Here is a 13935-nt window from a genome sequence, read left to right on the forward strand (position 1 = left end):
GGGTCTAGTGTTCATCGAAGAACCTACTTGTGACATAGTAGGCATCTGTTCATTTCCAGTTGCCTCTTCGCAATTATGGAACAACTTACCTGAATAAATTAATTAAAGGCACCAGTTCTGCTGAATCATTTAAGTCCAGTTTGAAAATTGTTTTGTTTGAATAATTGAATTTAAAAATCAATATTTTATGTGGGAAATACCTATATTTATTATAAGATATGCCGATTAATAACACTAATTATAAGTAAGTTTTTGTGGTTTTTATTATATTTTGCCGGCGGAAAACAAATCTCTGTATGCATATATGGACGAATAATGTTTCTGAGTATGTCAGTACACTGTACTACAGTAAAGGAAACAGTTATACTATTATTAGGCCTACAGCTATATTAGTCCGAAGTCGCGGTATATTTCGAAACTAAATATTCTCAAAATAGGACGCGTAGGAGTCTGTTTGACGTCACACATCCTAACATTGACTATTGTTAGGCAGGAGTAAAATGAAGGTATAGTTATCTCTAATCCCCTTAAATTCTGGTTTTATGCTCCGAACTTTACTCCACTATTTTATTCTATCTTCCTCATTTATTCACTCGTATTTTGTATAGAAATGAGGGCCACTATGTGAGAATAAACTAACATTATTTTTAACTATTTACGTGTAGGCCTAATTTCTTTGCTCGCAAAATTTCCATTACACGGACCCCTTAGATACGCCGCTATCACCAAAGATACTGTAGCAGGTGCCAATCCAGAGATATCTGGAAGTGGAAGGGGGCGGGGCGGAGGAAAGGACCGAAAGTTTTTTTTTAACTTTCAAAAGTGTGGGGCGGGGACCGGGGCCGGCCCTGTGTAGGGCTATGCCTATTTACGTAGGTATCTTAATGTTCTTCACCGGCATTAATTTTCAAATCGGCCTGTTTCTTAAGATAGAAGATCCACAGAAAAAGTACCAAGTTCGAGATACAAATTACTTTAAACTTTTGTTTCAGTGGCTTACAATGTTGAGTAGGTAGGACATAATAAAATTGAGATAAATACAAAATGTTATAACATCGTTTTTTTATTTGTTTAAGCAATGACGCGAAGAAAGCTAAACAGAAATCGAAACATGAAATCAATTTAAGTTGGCCGGGTTATCATCATAATGGTGACATATTCGACGAAAATTTCTGTTTTTATGAATTTAGAATACATCATTTATGTATGCTACGATCCCACCCAAAAGACAGTCACCTCTAGCATAAAAAAAAGCAAAAACAAAAACATGCTGTGTCATTCTATTGAAGGCATTTGACTGAGTAATCTCAGAGACATAACGACTGCGTACTATCGGAGTTGGGGTGGGGGCCCAGTCTGAATAGGAGAATCCTTATCTAGGGCCTAGATTTCATACAGCCTTCTACAGAGCTCCTAACAAAACTTACCATTATACACCCCTCACCCCCGAACACCAAATGCTAAGCAAATGAAAACAATGGCTATTCCGTTTTGCGTTTCGTTGTAGACAACTACTGTGAATACGCGTATTTACAGGAGGGTTGGGGCTGGTGCGCACGCATCCCGAAAATTTATTCCCCTTGTGCCGCCACTAGAAAGTAGCTGAGCAAAAAAAAATACGCTTAAGTAGATAATGATCACCTCATATTAACGTATTTTGTCAGCAATTTCCCCTCACATCGAGTTTTCTACTTCATCTGCATCCTTCCCCCATCAGCCTCTGTCAATGTTCAATAATACTTCACCGCTGTTTATCTATACCTTAACCATTATACACTTTATCAAAATTTATGTGAATTGCCCATATATGGGCTATGAGGATGTCATAATATCACATACATATATGAGCATGATGATGTCATATGCATTCCCCCCTCCCACTTTTTTTAGAGAATTTTTCTGTTGTTTGTAATCGAACCATCCTCTTATCTCGATCTTACAAATGTTCTATACAACAATCGTGCTTAATTGCATGCAAAAAATTGACTATTGTATAAATATTTTAAACACATTACCCTTAGCAAAGGAATATGAAGATTAGCATCCTACTGAATTTTTATGTTGTTAATTTCGTAACTGTTTGTGGCAATTATTGTTTGAAGGTTTGAATGCGAAGTAACAACGACGATATTTGTCTGCGGTGCACCACGTAAATAGTTCTGAAAAGGATTGAGGTTTTTGTTGTTTGAGTCTTTACGTTTGGTTGACAATGGTTGCTTTAATCGTCATCAAAATGTCATTCTCCTTTTCAGAACTATTTACGTGGTGTACCGCAATCATTTATTATACAAAATATTATGCCCATTTTCAATCTATATTCCGCTTTTTCAGCTCACCGGCATCATTTTAATTTGTTATGTTATTATGTTATTTTCATATTTTGTTGTAGTTTGTTTATTGAAATTATTAAAATATAAAGACTAATAATAAATTACAATTTTTAACCATTTGATAACCTAACTTAATAGGCGTAACAAAATTGATGTTTTGAAATCTTAGACCATGGACCTTAATAAGGACTTCTTATTAATAGGATGCTAGGACTAGGGTCTAAAGCTAGTCAAGTACATATCATTTCTGTTGTAAAGTCCTAGCGTCTCTGTTCTTAGATTTGGTAGGGTAGAGATATTATGTCTTATTTTCAGAGAATAGCTTTCGAGACACCTGAAAATATTGATTTTTCTTGAGCAGAAATCGCAGTTATCGAGATACCTAGAATATATTCAATTAAAGTTTTCTCTGAATACCGAGTCAATTTCGAAAATAGATTGCTTAACATGAACATATCCCCTGTGAATGTAAATTTTTTCGAAAGCTATGTTCCATGTCTTATTATGTATATTAGAATGATTCTATGGAAGTTAGAATTTGGAATTTCCCGAACCACTGCCAGAGTATTTCTTTATCTCAGACAATGATTGTGTCAACGTTTTTAACGAAAGCAGAATTTTATATCAGAATTTTCGTTTTAACTACTACAATGTTATGTTTTGAAATATCAATACTTCTATCAGCTAGATTTGCAAAGAATACCTGTGATGATTATCGGGCCTGAAATACTCCTTGTCAATCCTTCTGCATGTTGAAACCGAAAATACGTTGTTTATGCATTACGAAATCGGGGAAATCCCGCAAACATTATCGATTGTGCGTACATTGATCATATAGAGGGCAGTGTTTGAACGAACTAAAATTAAAAACAACCATGAGTGGGAATTCCAGTAATAATAGCCGATATCAAAATCAAGGAAACGACGTTACTGAAGGTGATTTAGATCATACTTATTTTTAATTTATGCATCATAGAACATAGATCAGTTAGGAAACGTGAAGAAAATAATTAGCTGTATGTAATTCGACAGGATTTCTAAGCTAGGCTGTCACCTAACTTGAAAGCTCGAGGAGAAAGACTGGCTCAACCCGAGGCCGGCTAATGTAACTAGGCCTACATACAGAGCCCAGGGATTGTGAGACTTTAGCAACACTATTCAAGAGGTGGGGAATGGTCCATTGTTTATAACTCTATGGAATAATATACCCTCAGATACGACCACCTTAGTAAACATGCAAAGCAGTCAAAAAAAAAAAAAGGCTTTTCATGTGATTGCAGTCTGAATCGTTAGGTCGACATGTGTGTACAGTACTACTGTAGTCTTTAAACTTGAAATATGGTACTACTACTGTTTGGTAAATTTTGGAAAACCCTTAAAAAATCTAATTAATATATTAAATAACATTTTTTTGAAAACTACACTTTTGAATCAATGGCACATCAAGTAGCTATTATAGTGTTTATAATACCTTCATGGGCACACACATCATTCAGTGGGTTCACAATAAAACTATAAACCGCAGACTAACGACACATACAAAAAGGAAAAGCTTAAAAGATAATTCAATAAAATATACAGTGATATTTGAAATATATTAATCTTAACCTAAGCATTTTACAAACCATTAAAAATTATTTAAAGTTCATTGAGTAAAACAGGAACGGGTGTAATAAGTGCAAAGGGTAAAATTTGGATTGAAAGTCAAATTTAAAATGTTCAAGAAACTGCATACTGTAATAAAATTGGTAAGATGGCTAAAATGGTTTTGAAGTGCTTAGAATAACATTAAGTTTAAAATCATGCAATGCTGTATATTAAGACTCACAATGTACTTAAAAAGTACTAATAAAATTACATTAATGTTCTTTTTAGATATGCTTTGCCATACTTATCCAGAATTTGATTAATTAATTTCCACCTATGATTATGTATACAAATTTGTGTTAGCAATGCCATTGGGTAACAAAAAAGTAAATATCAATAAAGATTGAAACATGTAAGTTAAATTAATGCTAGATAAAATACAATTACATTGCATAGGAAAGACACTATTTATTAATGTTGACATTCTAATTTTCACTTAAATGTTAAATAACTTATATAAGCATTAGACTAAGCAATTATAGTTGTTATTAAACAAATTTAAATGTTTCATTTTTTTGCACAGTTCAAACAGGATGTTTTTTAAGATCATGTAAATTTTGCTTTTGTAGTTTGATACCGAATTTGCACCAACTCTCTGTTACCATAAAGCTGGACCATAGAATTATTAGATTGTCATCCGGTTCCTTCGACAAAAAAAAAACAAAAGGGCAAGGTTTTTTTAAACACTTATATTTTCCCCATCTATTTGTCACTCAAAAAAATGTGTAAACTTCCTGCATTAACACAAAAAGCTAAGATAATACATTGAAAATCTCTAGGTAGATTCCCAATAAAATTATAAATAAAAAATTATTTTCGGTTTCAAATGTCACGTTCAGTGAAGCACGACATTTATTGAAATGTAACGCTGTTAAGGTATTACATTGTTTTTTATGTTATTCTATCACATATGCCTTTAGGCTTATAATATTGTTTATAGTGGGGCATGCTCAAATTGCGATTAACATGTTTCTGTAGTTGACTTCCTGGAATACGATGGGCAAGTATGTGGAAGTTCAGTGTAGATTACGTTTGTCTCGCTGTTGTATGTCACACTCTACAGTAGTTATCACCACAAAAATCTAAACCAAGGGGAATTGTTGCATAATTTTTAAAAGACAAAATATAATTTATATATAATCACAAAGTGAAAGTATACTGAGATAGTATGTACTTTGAATAATTTTAATGCAGTGTCTTTCTTTTGTCCCATCTTTCACACTAGTGTTGATAAATACCCCAAATTTTAAATGCATGCATTTCGGGAATGCTCAGTATAGTATTTAATTGGTTCAAACATTTTTAGAAAAGAGAGGCTTGTTCTAATATTTGAAAATAATGTCATGTTGGAATTTAACATGCTTTTTATGTAATGCCCATGGATGCCCCAAATGGTCACCAATAGTAATTTCTTGAAACAATGAAAGTAAAACTGTTTACCCAATTTTCTGTTGATACCTTGTGTTATACATGGCCTATCTGACTGTTCATCATCATCTACAGCCTGTTTTATTTACAGGTGGGCAGAGGCCTCTCCCAAATTATGCCAACTGTTTTTGTCTGTGGTGAATTTTGTCCATATTATTAATCCTACCAGCTCATGTCGTCATCTGGCTTTTGGTCTTTTCAGAAGTTTAGCCATAAACACAAAATAGGCCGTCCAAAATGGAAGCCAGTGGGCATGGCACTGAGCTGCTGGGCGGTCCACGCCCATCTTTGGGAATCCCCACCGAATATTGGTATGAAAACAACATACATTCAATAAATAAATGTTGTTTTTATCAAACGTAAATATGATTTAGCTTTAGTTTAATCATTGACCTATTAATAAGAATGTAATATTCGATAGATTTGAAGAACATAAAGAATTTCATAAAGGTAGACCAGGCACAATTAGGCTAGGCTGAGCTGATTAGGCCAAGCTGATTAGGCCAAGCCGTCACGGTAAAAGTGGCCGTCCTAAATAATTGTTGGCCGTCCAAAAGACGGCCGGATGGCTCGCTGGCTAAGCCTATGGGTCTTTTCCTTTTTACCATATAGTGGTTGCCATAGTGGTTGCCATTGTGGTTGCCATTCAGTTGTTGTTAACTATACAATGCATTTATACTACCTGTTTTAAGTGCCATTTAATAATTTATCTAAAACCTTTGAATCATTTCATAATTATTAAACAAGAAATAGATTAAGCCTGTGCCCTGTGCTAAAACATACCATGCAACTTGCATTTCATACCAGGAACAAAAATATGGCAAGCCACCTGAAGGAACCACCCACTCAGCTGAGTGCAAAAAATAGCAACTACAGCTGAAATCATAAAGATAAGTAATATTAGTAACAATAATAAAAACAATGTACTTTTTCTTTGATTATCACTTGGATGTGAATTTTGTGATGAAAATTTATTTGAATAAATGCCCCACTTTGAAAAAATCACATTCCTTGAATAAACTTCCCCTCCAGAGCCTCAATTGGAAAAAACATCTCTCTCAAATAAATGCCCCCCCCCAAAAAAAAAAATTAGTCAAAAATAATTTATTTTACTATTTGTATTGTTTGGTAAATGGAAATAAAATTATTTGAAATGGAAAAATTGGTATTGCAATGTGTTTTTTTATTGTGAACCTGTGATGCAAAATACCAAGGCAATATTGGTATCGGGTCAATTTGATCCACTAAGAAATATGGACCTTGCAGTGATTGTAAACAAGTACTGTAGGCCTATTACAAACATAAATAATTTTGCTATCCATCTGAAGTTCTCTACTTTGTAAGCACCGGTACTTAATATCAAGTGCGTATCATTTTTAACATAAATTATCTTGTTTTTATCCTTTATTTGACCTGTCGGGATCATGTGGAAGTTGTTTACAGTTGCACTAAATAAACATTTAAATGAAAATTGATAAATAATGTCATCCGAATTGAGAATGAAAGTACACATGTCAGTGGATTTGTTATCTTAACCATGTATCCTGTTACAAAAATACATTTGAATTTTGTAAACCAGTGACCCTAAGTACTTGTATTCTATTTGCTTATTGTCAAATGAATAAACTTTGAAGATGTCCTTTTGCTTGTGAACAACACATGTGACTCATTTATTAAATATGTTTAAGCAAACAGGTCCCAACAAAGTGAAAGGGATGGGTACACTGTTCCATTGCTATTTTTGACTCTCCCATCAAACTTATAAATAAATAAATGGTGTTAATATCCTTGTTGTTTATTGGATTGGAAAACAGCTGTATTGATTTTTTTACCTTATTTGGTATGGAACAGGAAGGATGTACAGTGTGCCCTCTACAGTTAGCAATCTACAGTAGTTGTTACACTCATTGTTATTATTAGCTTTTATGTGGAAAATCTATTGGGGTTTTTTTATATTCCCTTTTCCTATGTTTTTTCACAGTGTTTTTCTACCCTCCACTTTTGACATTTTCTGTGCTAAATTCAAAATTGGTCCAAGCAAAGATCATTTTATTAGTCATTCATTTGTTCATTCATCTGTTCATTCTTTTATTCATTTTATTAATATGTTTGTTAACTTTTGTATTGTTGTCATTGAGGGAAGATTTAAACACAAATCTAAGCGTTTTCTACAGCTGCTATTGTAGTCAAAGACCATGCCTGTTGCTAATTAAAACAATGATGCTGCGAACTATGGGTTATTCTACTTTTACCTTTATATTTTTTTAAAAATATTTTGTTCTACTAAAGTATTTTGGGATTGATTACTGCTGTTTAGTTAGTTTCTATGGAAATTGAATCAGATGAGTCAGTGATAAAATATCTGATGTATTATTTTCCAACAATCCCAGCAAAATAAACAATTTTGACTTGAATGCACACTTAGCTAACATCATAGCATTATAAATGATTTGATGAGGTGTGTAAATTGTTGGTTAACAATACTGTATTACAAAGTCAATAACTGACTGAAAATTGTTTTCGTCTTATTAATTATTATTATTAGCCATTCTTTGAGAGCATTAGGATAAGTTTGATCACCCAGTTGGTCAAATTTGCCTTTGCGTACGGTTTGATAATCCCCTTATCTCATCGATACGAATTCAATGGCTGGTTATTGAAGCGTGCAGACTGTACCACTGTAAAATAGGGGTATTTATTATTAGGCTAGAGAGTAGTAATTTCTTCAATTTATTAATATTATATCATATTAATAGTTAGGGCCTAGGCCTATACATTTTTAACAGTCCAGAAATATGACCATTCATTAACATTACAGATGTTTCTACTACACACACTGTACAGCTGTACATGGTGTAGTCTGATTATCAGACAGTGAACCGGAGGAGAATCTGTGGGCCTAGCGTAATATCGCCATTTATAAATTGCCATAACTGCCATATTTCGTAGGTAAATACATTAAAAATTATACCAATATGTTCACCTACACATGCACAAACTAAAAATCAAACTTATATTTCAAGGTACAGTAAATAAAACTATAAATTATACCTCCAAAGTGAAGCTAGTTCTGCACGAAAATCCGGTAAATTCTCCAAGCACTATTCTAAAGCATTGGCTTTTAAACTGACTTGCTATTGGTAGATTTTTATAAAAATAAAAAGTCCGACACCATTTATTAACCAATCTAATTGATTTTTACATATGTTGTAGTTAATAAATAAAGCTACAGATTGCCACAACAATGCCGAAAATCGGCACAATATTAGTGGAGCTACGACGTAAAAACTTAAAGAAATTTGCCACATTTCGACTAAAATCATAGGTTTTACACTGTAAAATTTGAAAAACTACGGTTACAAAAATGAAAAGTCCTACGAGATTTCGCAACCTTATAAATTAAAATTAAGGTTGGTAAAACAATTACTGTATTAAATTTTGAATAGAATAAAAGAACAATGGCGAAAATCGGACAAGTAGAAGTGAAGTTATGGAAGAGAAATGTGAGAAAAAATAGCGAAAATAGCGGAAAATCGAACTTTTCGAATGAAATTAAATGGATTAGCGGCGTTCAAACTTATCCTAATGAATATTTGTCTGCCAGTAACTAGTTTGCCTAGTATAGTATTTAGGGCTTACTTACTGTATTATTATTATTATTATTATTATTATTATTATTATTATTATTATTATTATTATTATTATTATTATTATTATTATTATTGCTTCAATTAATAGTGGTAATGTTAATGGTTGAATGAGGTGTACAAGTACTTGGTTGCACAATGAAGTCAATTTTTTTGTGAAAATTGTTTAGGCCTTATTCTTAATATTATAATTATTACTGCTATAGTATTATAGGTGATAATGTTAATGGTTTGTTGAGGTGTGTAAATTCTTGATTGCAATATATTATGAAGTCAATAACTGGATGAAAATATTGGCCTTATTCATACTGTATTATTATTTAAATTTTTATTATTAATATTACTACTTTTATTAGGTTGAAACAACTTAGTTTTGTTGAAGCCTGTCAGACACAAAATTTTGGAAATCCGGAGTCGTAAATAATTATAATTCTGTTATTACAATGTGTTTCCCCTGATTTATCATTTTTATATTCTTAAATATAACCTTTTTATGCTGTTGTTAAGAGTTAGTTTTAATGTTATATTGATCTGCATATTGTTTCCTGGTCTGAGTCATTTGGGGTTTTTTTTTCTTGTGTCCGTCCCTTCTCAGTTTAATGTATTATTGTAAGTTTTTCTGAATGTCTCTTTGTATTTTAGATTTTTATATGTTATGTACTATTTTTATATCCATTTTAATATATTGTTGCTTTTTGTCACAGATGATATAAATTTTTAACCTGTAATTTATAATGCATTATATATATATAAACATTGAAATAGGCTTAGGCCAAGGAGACATGATATCCAAATGCAGCAGCAAATTCAAGGCAATGGGTGATGGGGGGAGCCACACTGAATTATTTTAAATTATAAAAAAGTAGAGAAAAAAAGAAAATTCTATTCAAATTCAAGTCTGAGAGTGGCATTTCCGGCCATCTAGTGGGGACATAATCGTAATTTTTCTTACCTCAGCCCCAACGATGGTAGGGCTGAGTGGTCCCCCGCTATTTTAAATTCCTGGATTCGCACTGAAATGCCACTCTGCTTACTTGCTTGTGTATGTAGTATAATTTAGTTTTTTTAACTTCAAAGCTATGGCAATTTTAAATTTTGTTTGCAATTGTAGTTATTGAAAATTGTTATGTAATTACATGGTAGATTATGTTGATTCATTTGATGTTGATTATATAAATTGATGAAGATGTACAGATAAATTAATTTAAATTATTATTAACATTTTTATAATAATAATAATGATAATTAATTTCGTTAACCCGTAGACAATCCCCTTCACATGACATGGCATGACAGTGCTTGGATTCCATTGTTGGATCCGTCCAACGTGATGAACTATTTCAGTGAACGCAGCAATCCTTTCTATGATCGCAAATGTAATAATGAGATAGTGAAAATGCAGCGTCAAAACCCAGAACAACTTATGTGAGTAAAAATGTTTGTACAATTAATAAAGTTTTAAAGTAGAGGGCAGTATTCATTTTAATGTTACCAGTACACTTGGCAGGAGATGTGGTTAAATGAGCTAGCTAGCTGCTTTGAGGGACACAATTGATAGTAAACACATACAAACTTTTATGAGACTTTGGACCTCTGTGTTTTAATTAATTAATTAATTAATTAATTAATTGAATTAATTTCTCCATACAGATAATATTTCAACAGATACTTTTAAATTTTTATCTATTACCTTCAATTTAAAATTTATTCTTTTCAGATATTGTTGTGTTGCTTATAATTTTTTTTTCTTTTTAGCAACATGATCGGTCTTGAGTATCAACTTCTTCATGTACATGACCCAATCTTATATGTTATACGTAAACAGCATCGGTTTTCCCCGACTAATGTCACGCCTCTGGCTGATTATTACATCATAGCAGGAGTTATTTACCAAGCACCAGACCTTTGCTCAGTCCTCAATGCTAGAATGGTAAAGAGAATATTTGAAGACTTCATTTATAATTCATTTAATGTTTGATTTCATTACTCGAATTAGAAAAGGCCATCTATATTATATATTAATGCTTGCGGAACACCAGGTAGATAGTTCTGAAACGAACTGTTGCTAGTTGAGAATGTCTAGATGTTTTGATTGAGTTGCTTCAATTGTCTTCAGGATATTACTATTAATATTAGCAGGCCCATAAACAGGATTTTTGAAAGGAAATTTTGGGGATTGGTGTTTCTGTGAAATAATGTTTAAGAAAGTGGGCCTTTTGAAATTTGGGTTAGTGCATCCGATTCCGATCCCTCTGCACCCCTGCCTACAGACCTGTATTAGTAGTATTAGTAAGGATGTTATTAGGCCTAAGGAAGAAAGTATTAGTTTAAGCAGAGGTGGCTCCAGGATATTAATAAAGGGGAGCAGTGCTGTCCAACGAGGAAGTTAAGGGCTTCTGTTAGGGTTCACAGTCAGTAAATACCATAAATGCTCGAATAAGCGGCGCACTCAAATAGACATGGCTCTTAAATAAGCGTTGCACCAAACATGATTTTTTTTGTTAAGCGCCGCTCTCAAATAGGTACCGCGGTGCTTAATCGAGAGTATTGTGTGTAAGGAAACAGTTTGAGAAACATGGTTTTAAATATAATGTATGCAGTGTTGAAATGCATAAATAACACAATGAAGTTTATTATCGTTTATTTATAATGACGTAGGACCTATGATAGGCCTACTGAACTACGGGAATACGTGAGATAGGTGAAATGGGAATGAGCATGTAAAGTGCCATGCCAATATTTTTTTATAAGTGCCGCTCTCGAATAAGCACCACACTGAAGCCGCCAAAAATTTTACAAGTGCCGGAGCGCTTATTCAAGCATTTACGTTACTGGTAAAAATTTAATGGTCAAGCCCCCTGGTGCCCAGAGAAAGTGGCCAAATGTGAGCCATCTTGAGACATACCATGCATAAATAATTAAAATACACTTATATCTGTATATATATTTTCGTCTCCAAGTTGTAGCCAGCGTGCTGCTTGACCTCTCTGAGGGGGGGGGGTAAGGCACCCATTCCCTCATTCCTGCTACCATTGGCCTCAAGTAATATAATTATTTTTTAGGAAGCCTAGAACATTTTGTAATAACAGAGCTTAAAAACAGAATCATTTATAAAACACCATTTCAAAATGTATCAGCCCTCATTCCTGCTACCACTGGCCTGAAGTAAAATAATTATCTTCTTTTTAGCTGTCCCCACTCATAATTTTATGGAAGCCTAGAAAATTTTGTAATAATAGAGCTTCAAAACAGAAAGACATGATCAAACTTGTTGTAATTGTTTTGTAGTTGACAGCGGCTTTCAACATTCAGTCTGCATTTGAGGAGACACTTTCTTTTTCTCGTTATAAATCATCATGTGGTTACTGGTGGGAGTTTAAAGACAAGGCAAAGCAAGAGAAAGGTAAAAAAAAAATCATAATTTTGAGGTTAATGATAATAATAAAAATACAAATGATAATGATTATAATAATGAGATAATATAACAATAACATCTTACTACTTTTGTAAGTTTTTAAAGAAATTTGTCCAATGGTATTTTATTTTGTAATTTTTTTTTTCAGAAAAGAAGAAACCAAAGAAGGAAGAGCCAGCCTCGATGTTTCAACGGCAAAAGGTTGATGTATTGCTCAGCAAACTAGCGGACAGATTCCCACCCAAAGTAGTACAGGTATGTTGCATGTAGTGTGGGTAATTTTACAATATGCATATCCCTCCCTTACTTCAGTGTAACTGGCTTTACCTTATTCCAACCAATTATGATTCTTTCAATGTATTAAGGTCAGGTCACATATTGCACCTATACAACATCTCTTTAAGTGTGTTTTAAGGCCCAAGAACCATTTCTCAAAACCAAAAATACCAAAATTCTTTATTTGTCAGTAAAAAAAAACATACAAAAAAAACCAAACAGGAAACAAAAAGGAACCTTCATGAAGCCCTAAAGGGCTTGTTAAAAAATAAAGAGGGACCTAAGAAAAACGTATACAATAAAGCATAAATAACAAATTTATGAAATATAAATTTTAAGAATTAAAAAATCCCTCTCCTTGGGTTCTTTCTAAGAGTCTATTTTAACTAGAATTGAACGACTGATTAGATATTGAATAATAGTAATAATTATTTTTATTGTCTGAAAATCTGAATATAACAGGTCAATATCTGAATAGCCATTTATCGTCTGGAAAATAAAAAACTGCAGGTCATTATTAACCATTGCCTTCATACAAGTGTTTGATGTCACTTGTACTTCTATATTGAAAATCAACTCTTGTTTGTTTTGGTGATTGTTCCTTGCACTGCCTGCTGAGAAATATAAGGGCTTATCATAAATTTAAGGCACACACAAAAAAAACCCCGCACATTACCACTAGTGGCATATCTAGCTCGCTTTTCCCACTCAGCGTCCCTAAGTTGGGCCCTTTGAAAATGTTTGAAGCAAAAAAACCATGCTCAAGTAGATAAAAATCACCTTAATTTGTGAGCTTCACCTTCGCACCCCAATTTCCAGTAATCTTAAGAAATATATCACTTCATTTTCAAAAACAACACAACAGATCGTATCTTCATCATAGGCAAAGCCTGTATTTAATCCAATAAGTTATGGCCTTAACGGCCCCAATAAGACATGTTTCGGCTGTCCACTAGCATTGTCAGTTATCTATTGCACGCAGGCAATCATTGATGTAGGGGAGTAAAAATTCAATGTATGCAAGCAAAAAATTTGTGGAATGAACCGTAACAGTACTACAAAGAAAAATATAAATAAAGATAAGATAAGATCAGAGTGCAGTATTTTAAATGCCACTAAGGGGAGAATGGAATGAATTTAGAATGACAAAGATAAATTAACATGAAGAAGCTGTTTGTTCAGTGAGGGCTGC

At 33.0% G+C, this 13935-nt stretch overlaps 1 protein-coding gene across 1 annotated transcript in view; it reads left to right on the top strand.

Annotated features, from left to right (window-relative positions):
* Nucleotides 1–3172: 3172 nt before the first annotated feature.
* Nucleotides 3173–13935, top strand: part of LOC117123888 (mediator of RNA polymerase II transcription subunit 6-like) — an 11572-nt gene continuing 809 nt past the window's right edge. The window contains exons 1-5 of the mRNA XM_033269945.1: nt 3173–3266; nt 10318–10477; nt 10808–10982; nt 12341–12455; nt 12616–12722. Of these exons, the coding sequence (XP_033125836.1) occupies nt 3206–3266; nt 10318–10477; nt 10808–10982; nt 12341–12455; nt 12616–12722 (618 nt within the window). The 5' untranslated portion in view covers nt 3173–3205. The remainder of the gene's footprint in view (nt 3267–10317; nt 10478–10807; nt 10983–12340; nt 12456–12615; nt 12723–13935) is intronic.

This window comes from Anneissia japonica, unplaced genomic scaffold (assembly GCF_011630105.1).
Source record: "Anneissia japonica isolate Jap-2015-1 unplaced genomic scaffold, ASM1163010v1 scaffold287736_len1891122_cov214, whole genome shotgun sequence".
NCBI classification, from domain to species: Eukaryota; Metazoa; Echinodermata; class Crinoidea; order Comatulida; family Comatulidae; genus Anneissia; species Anneissia japonica.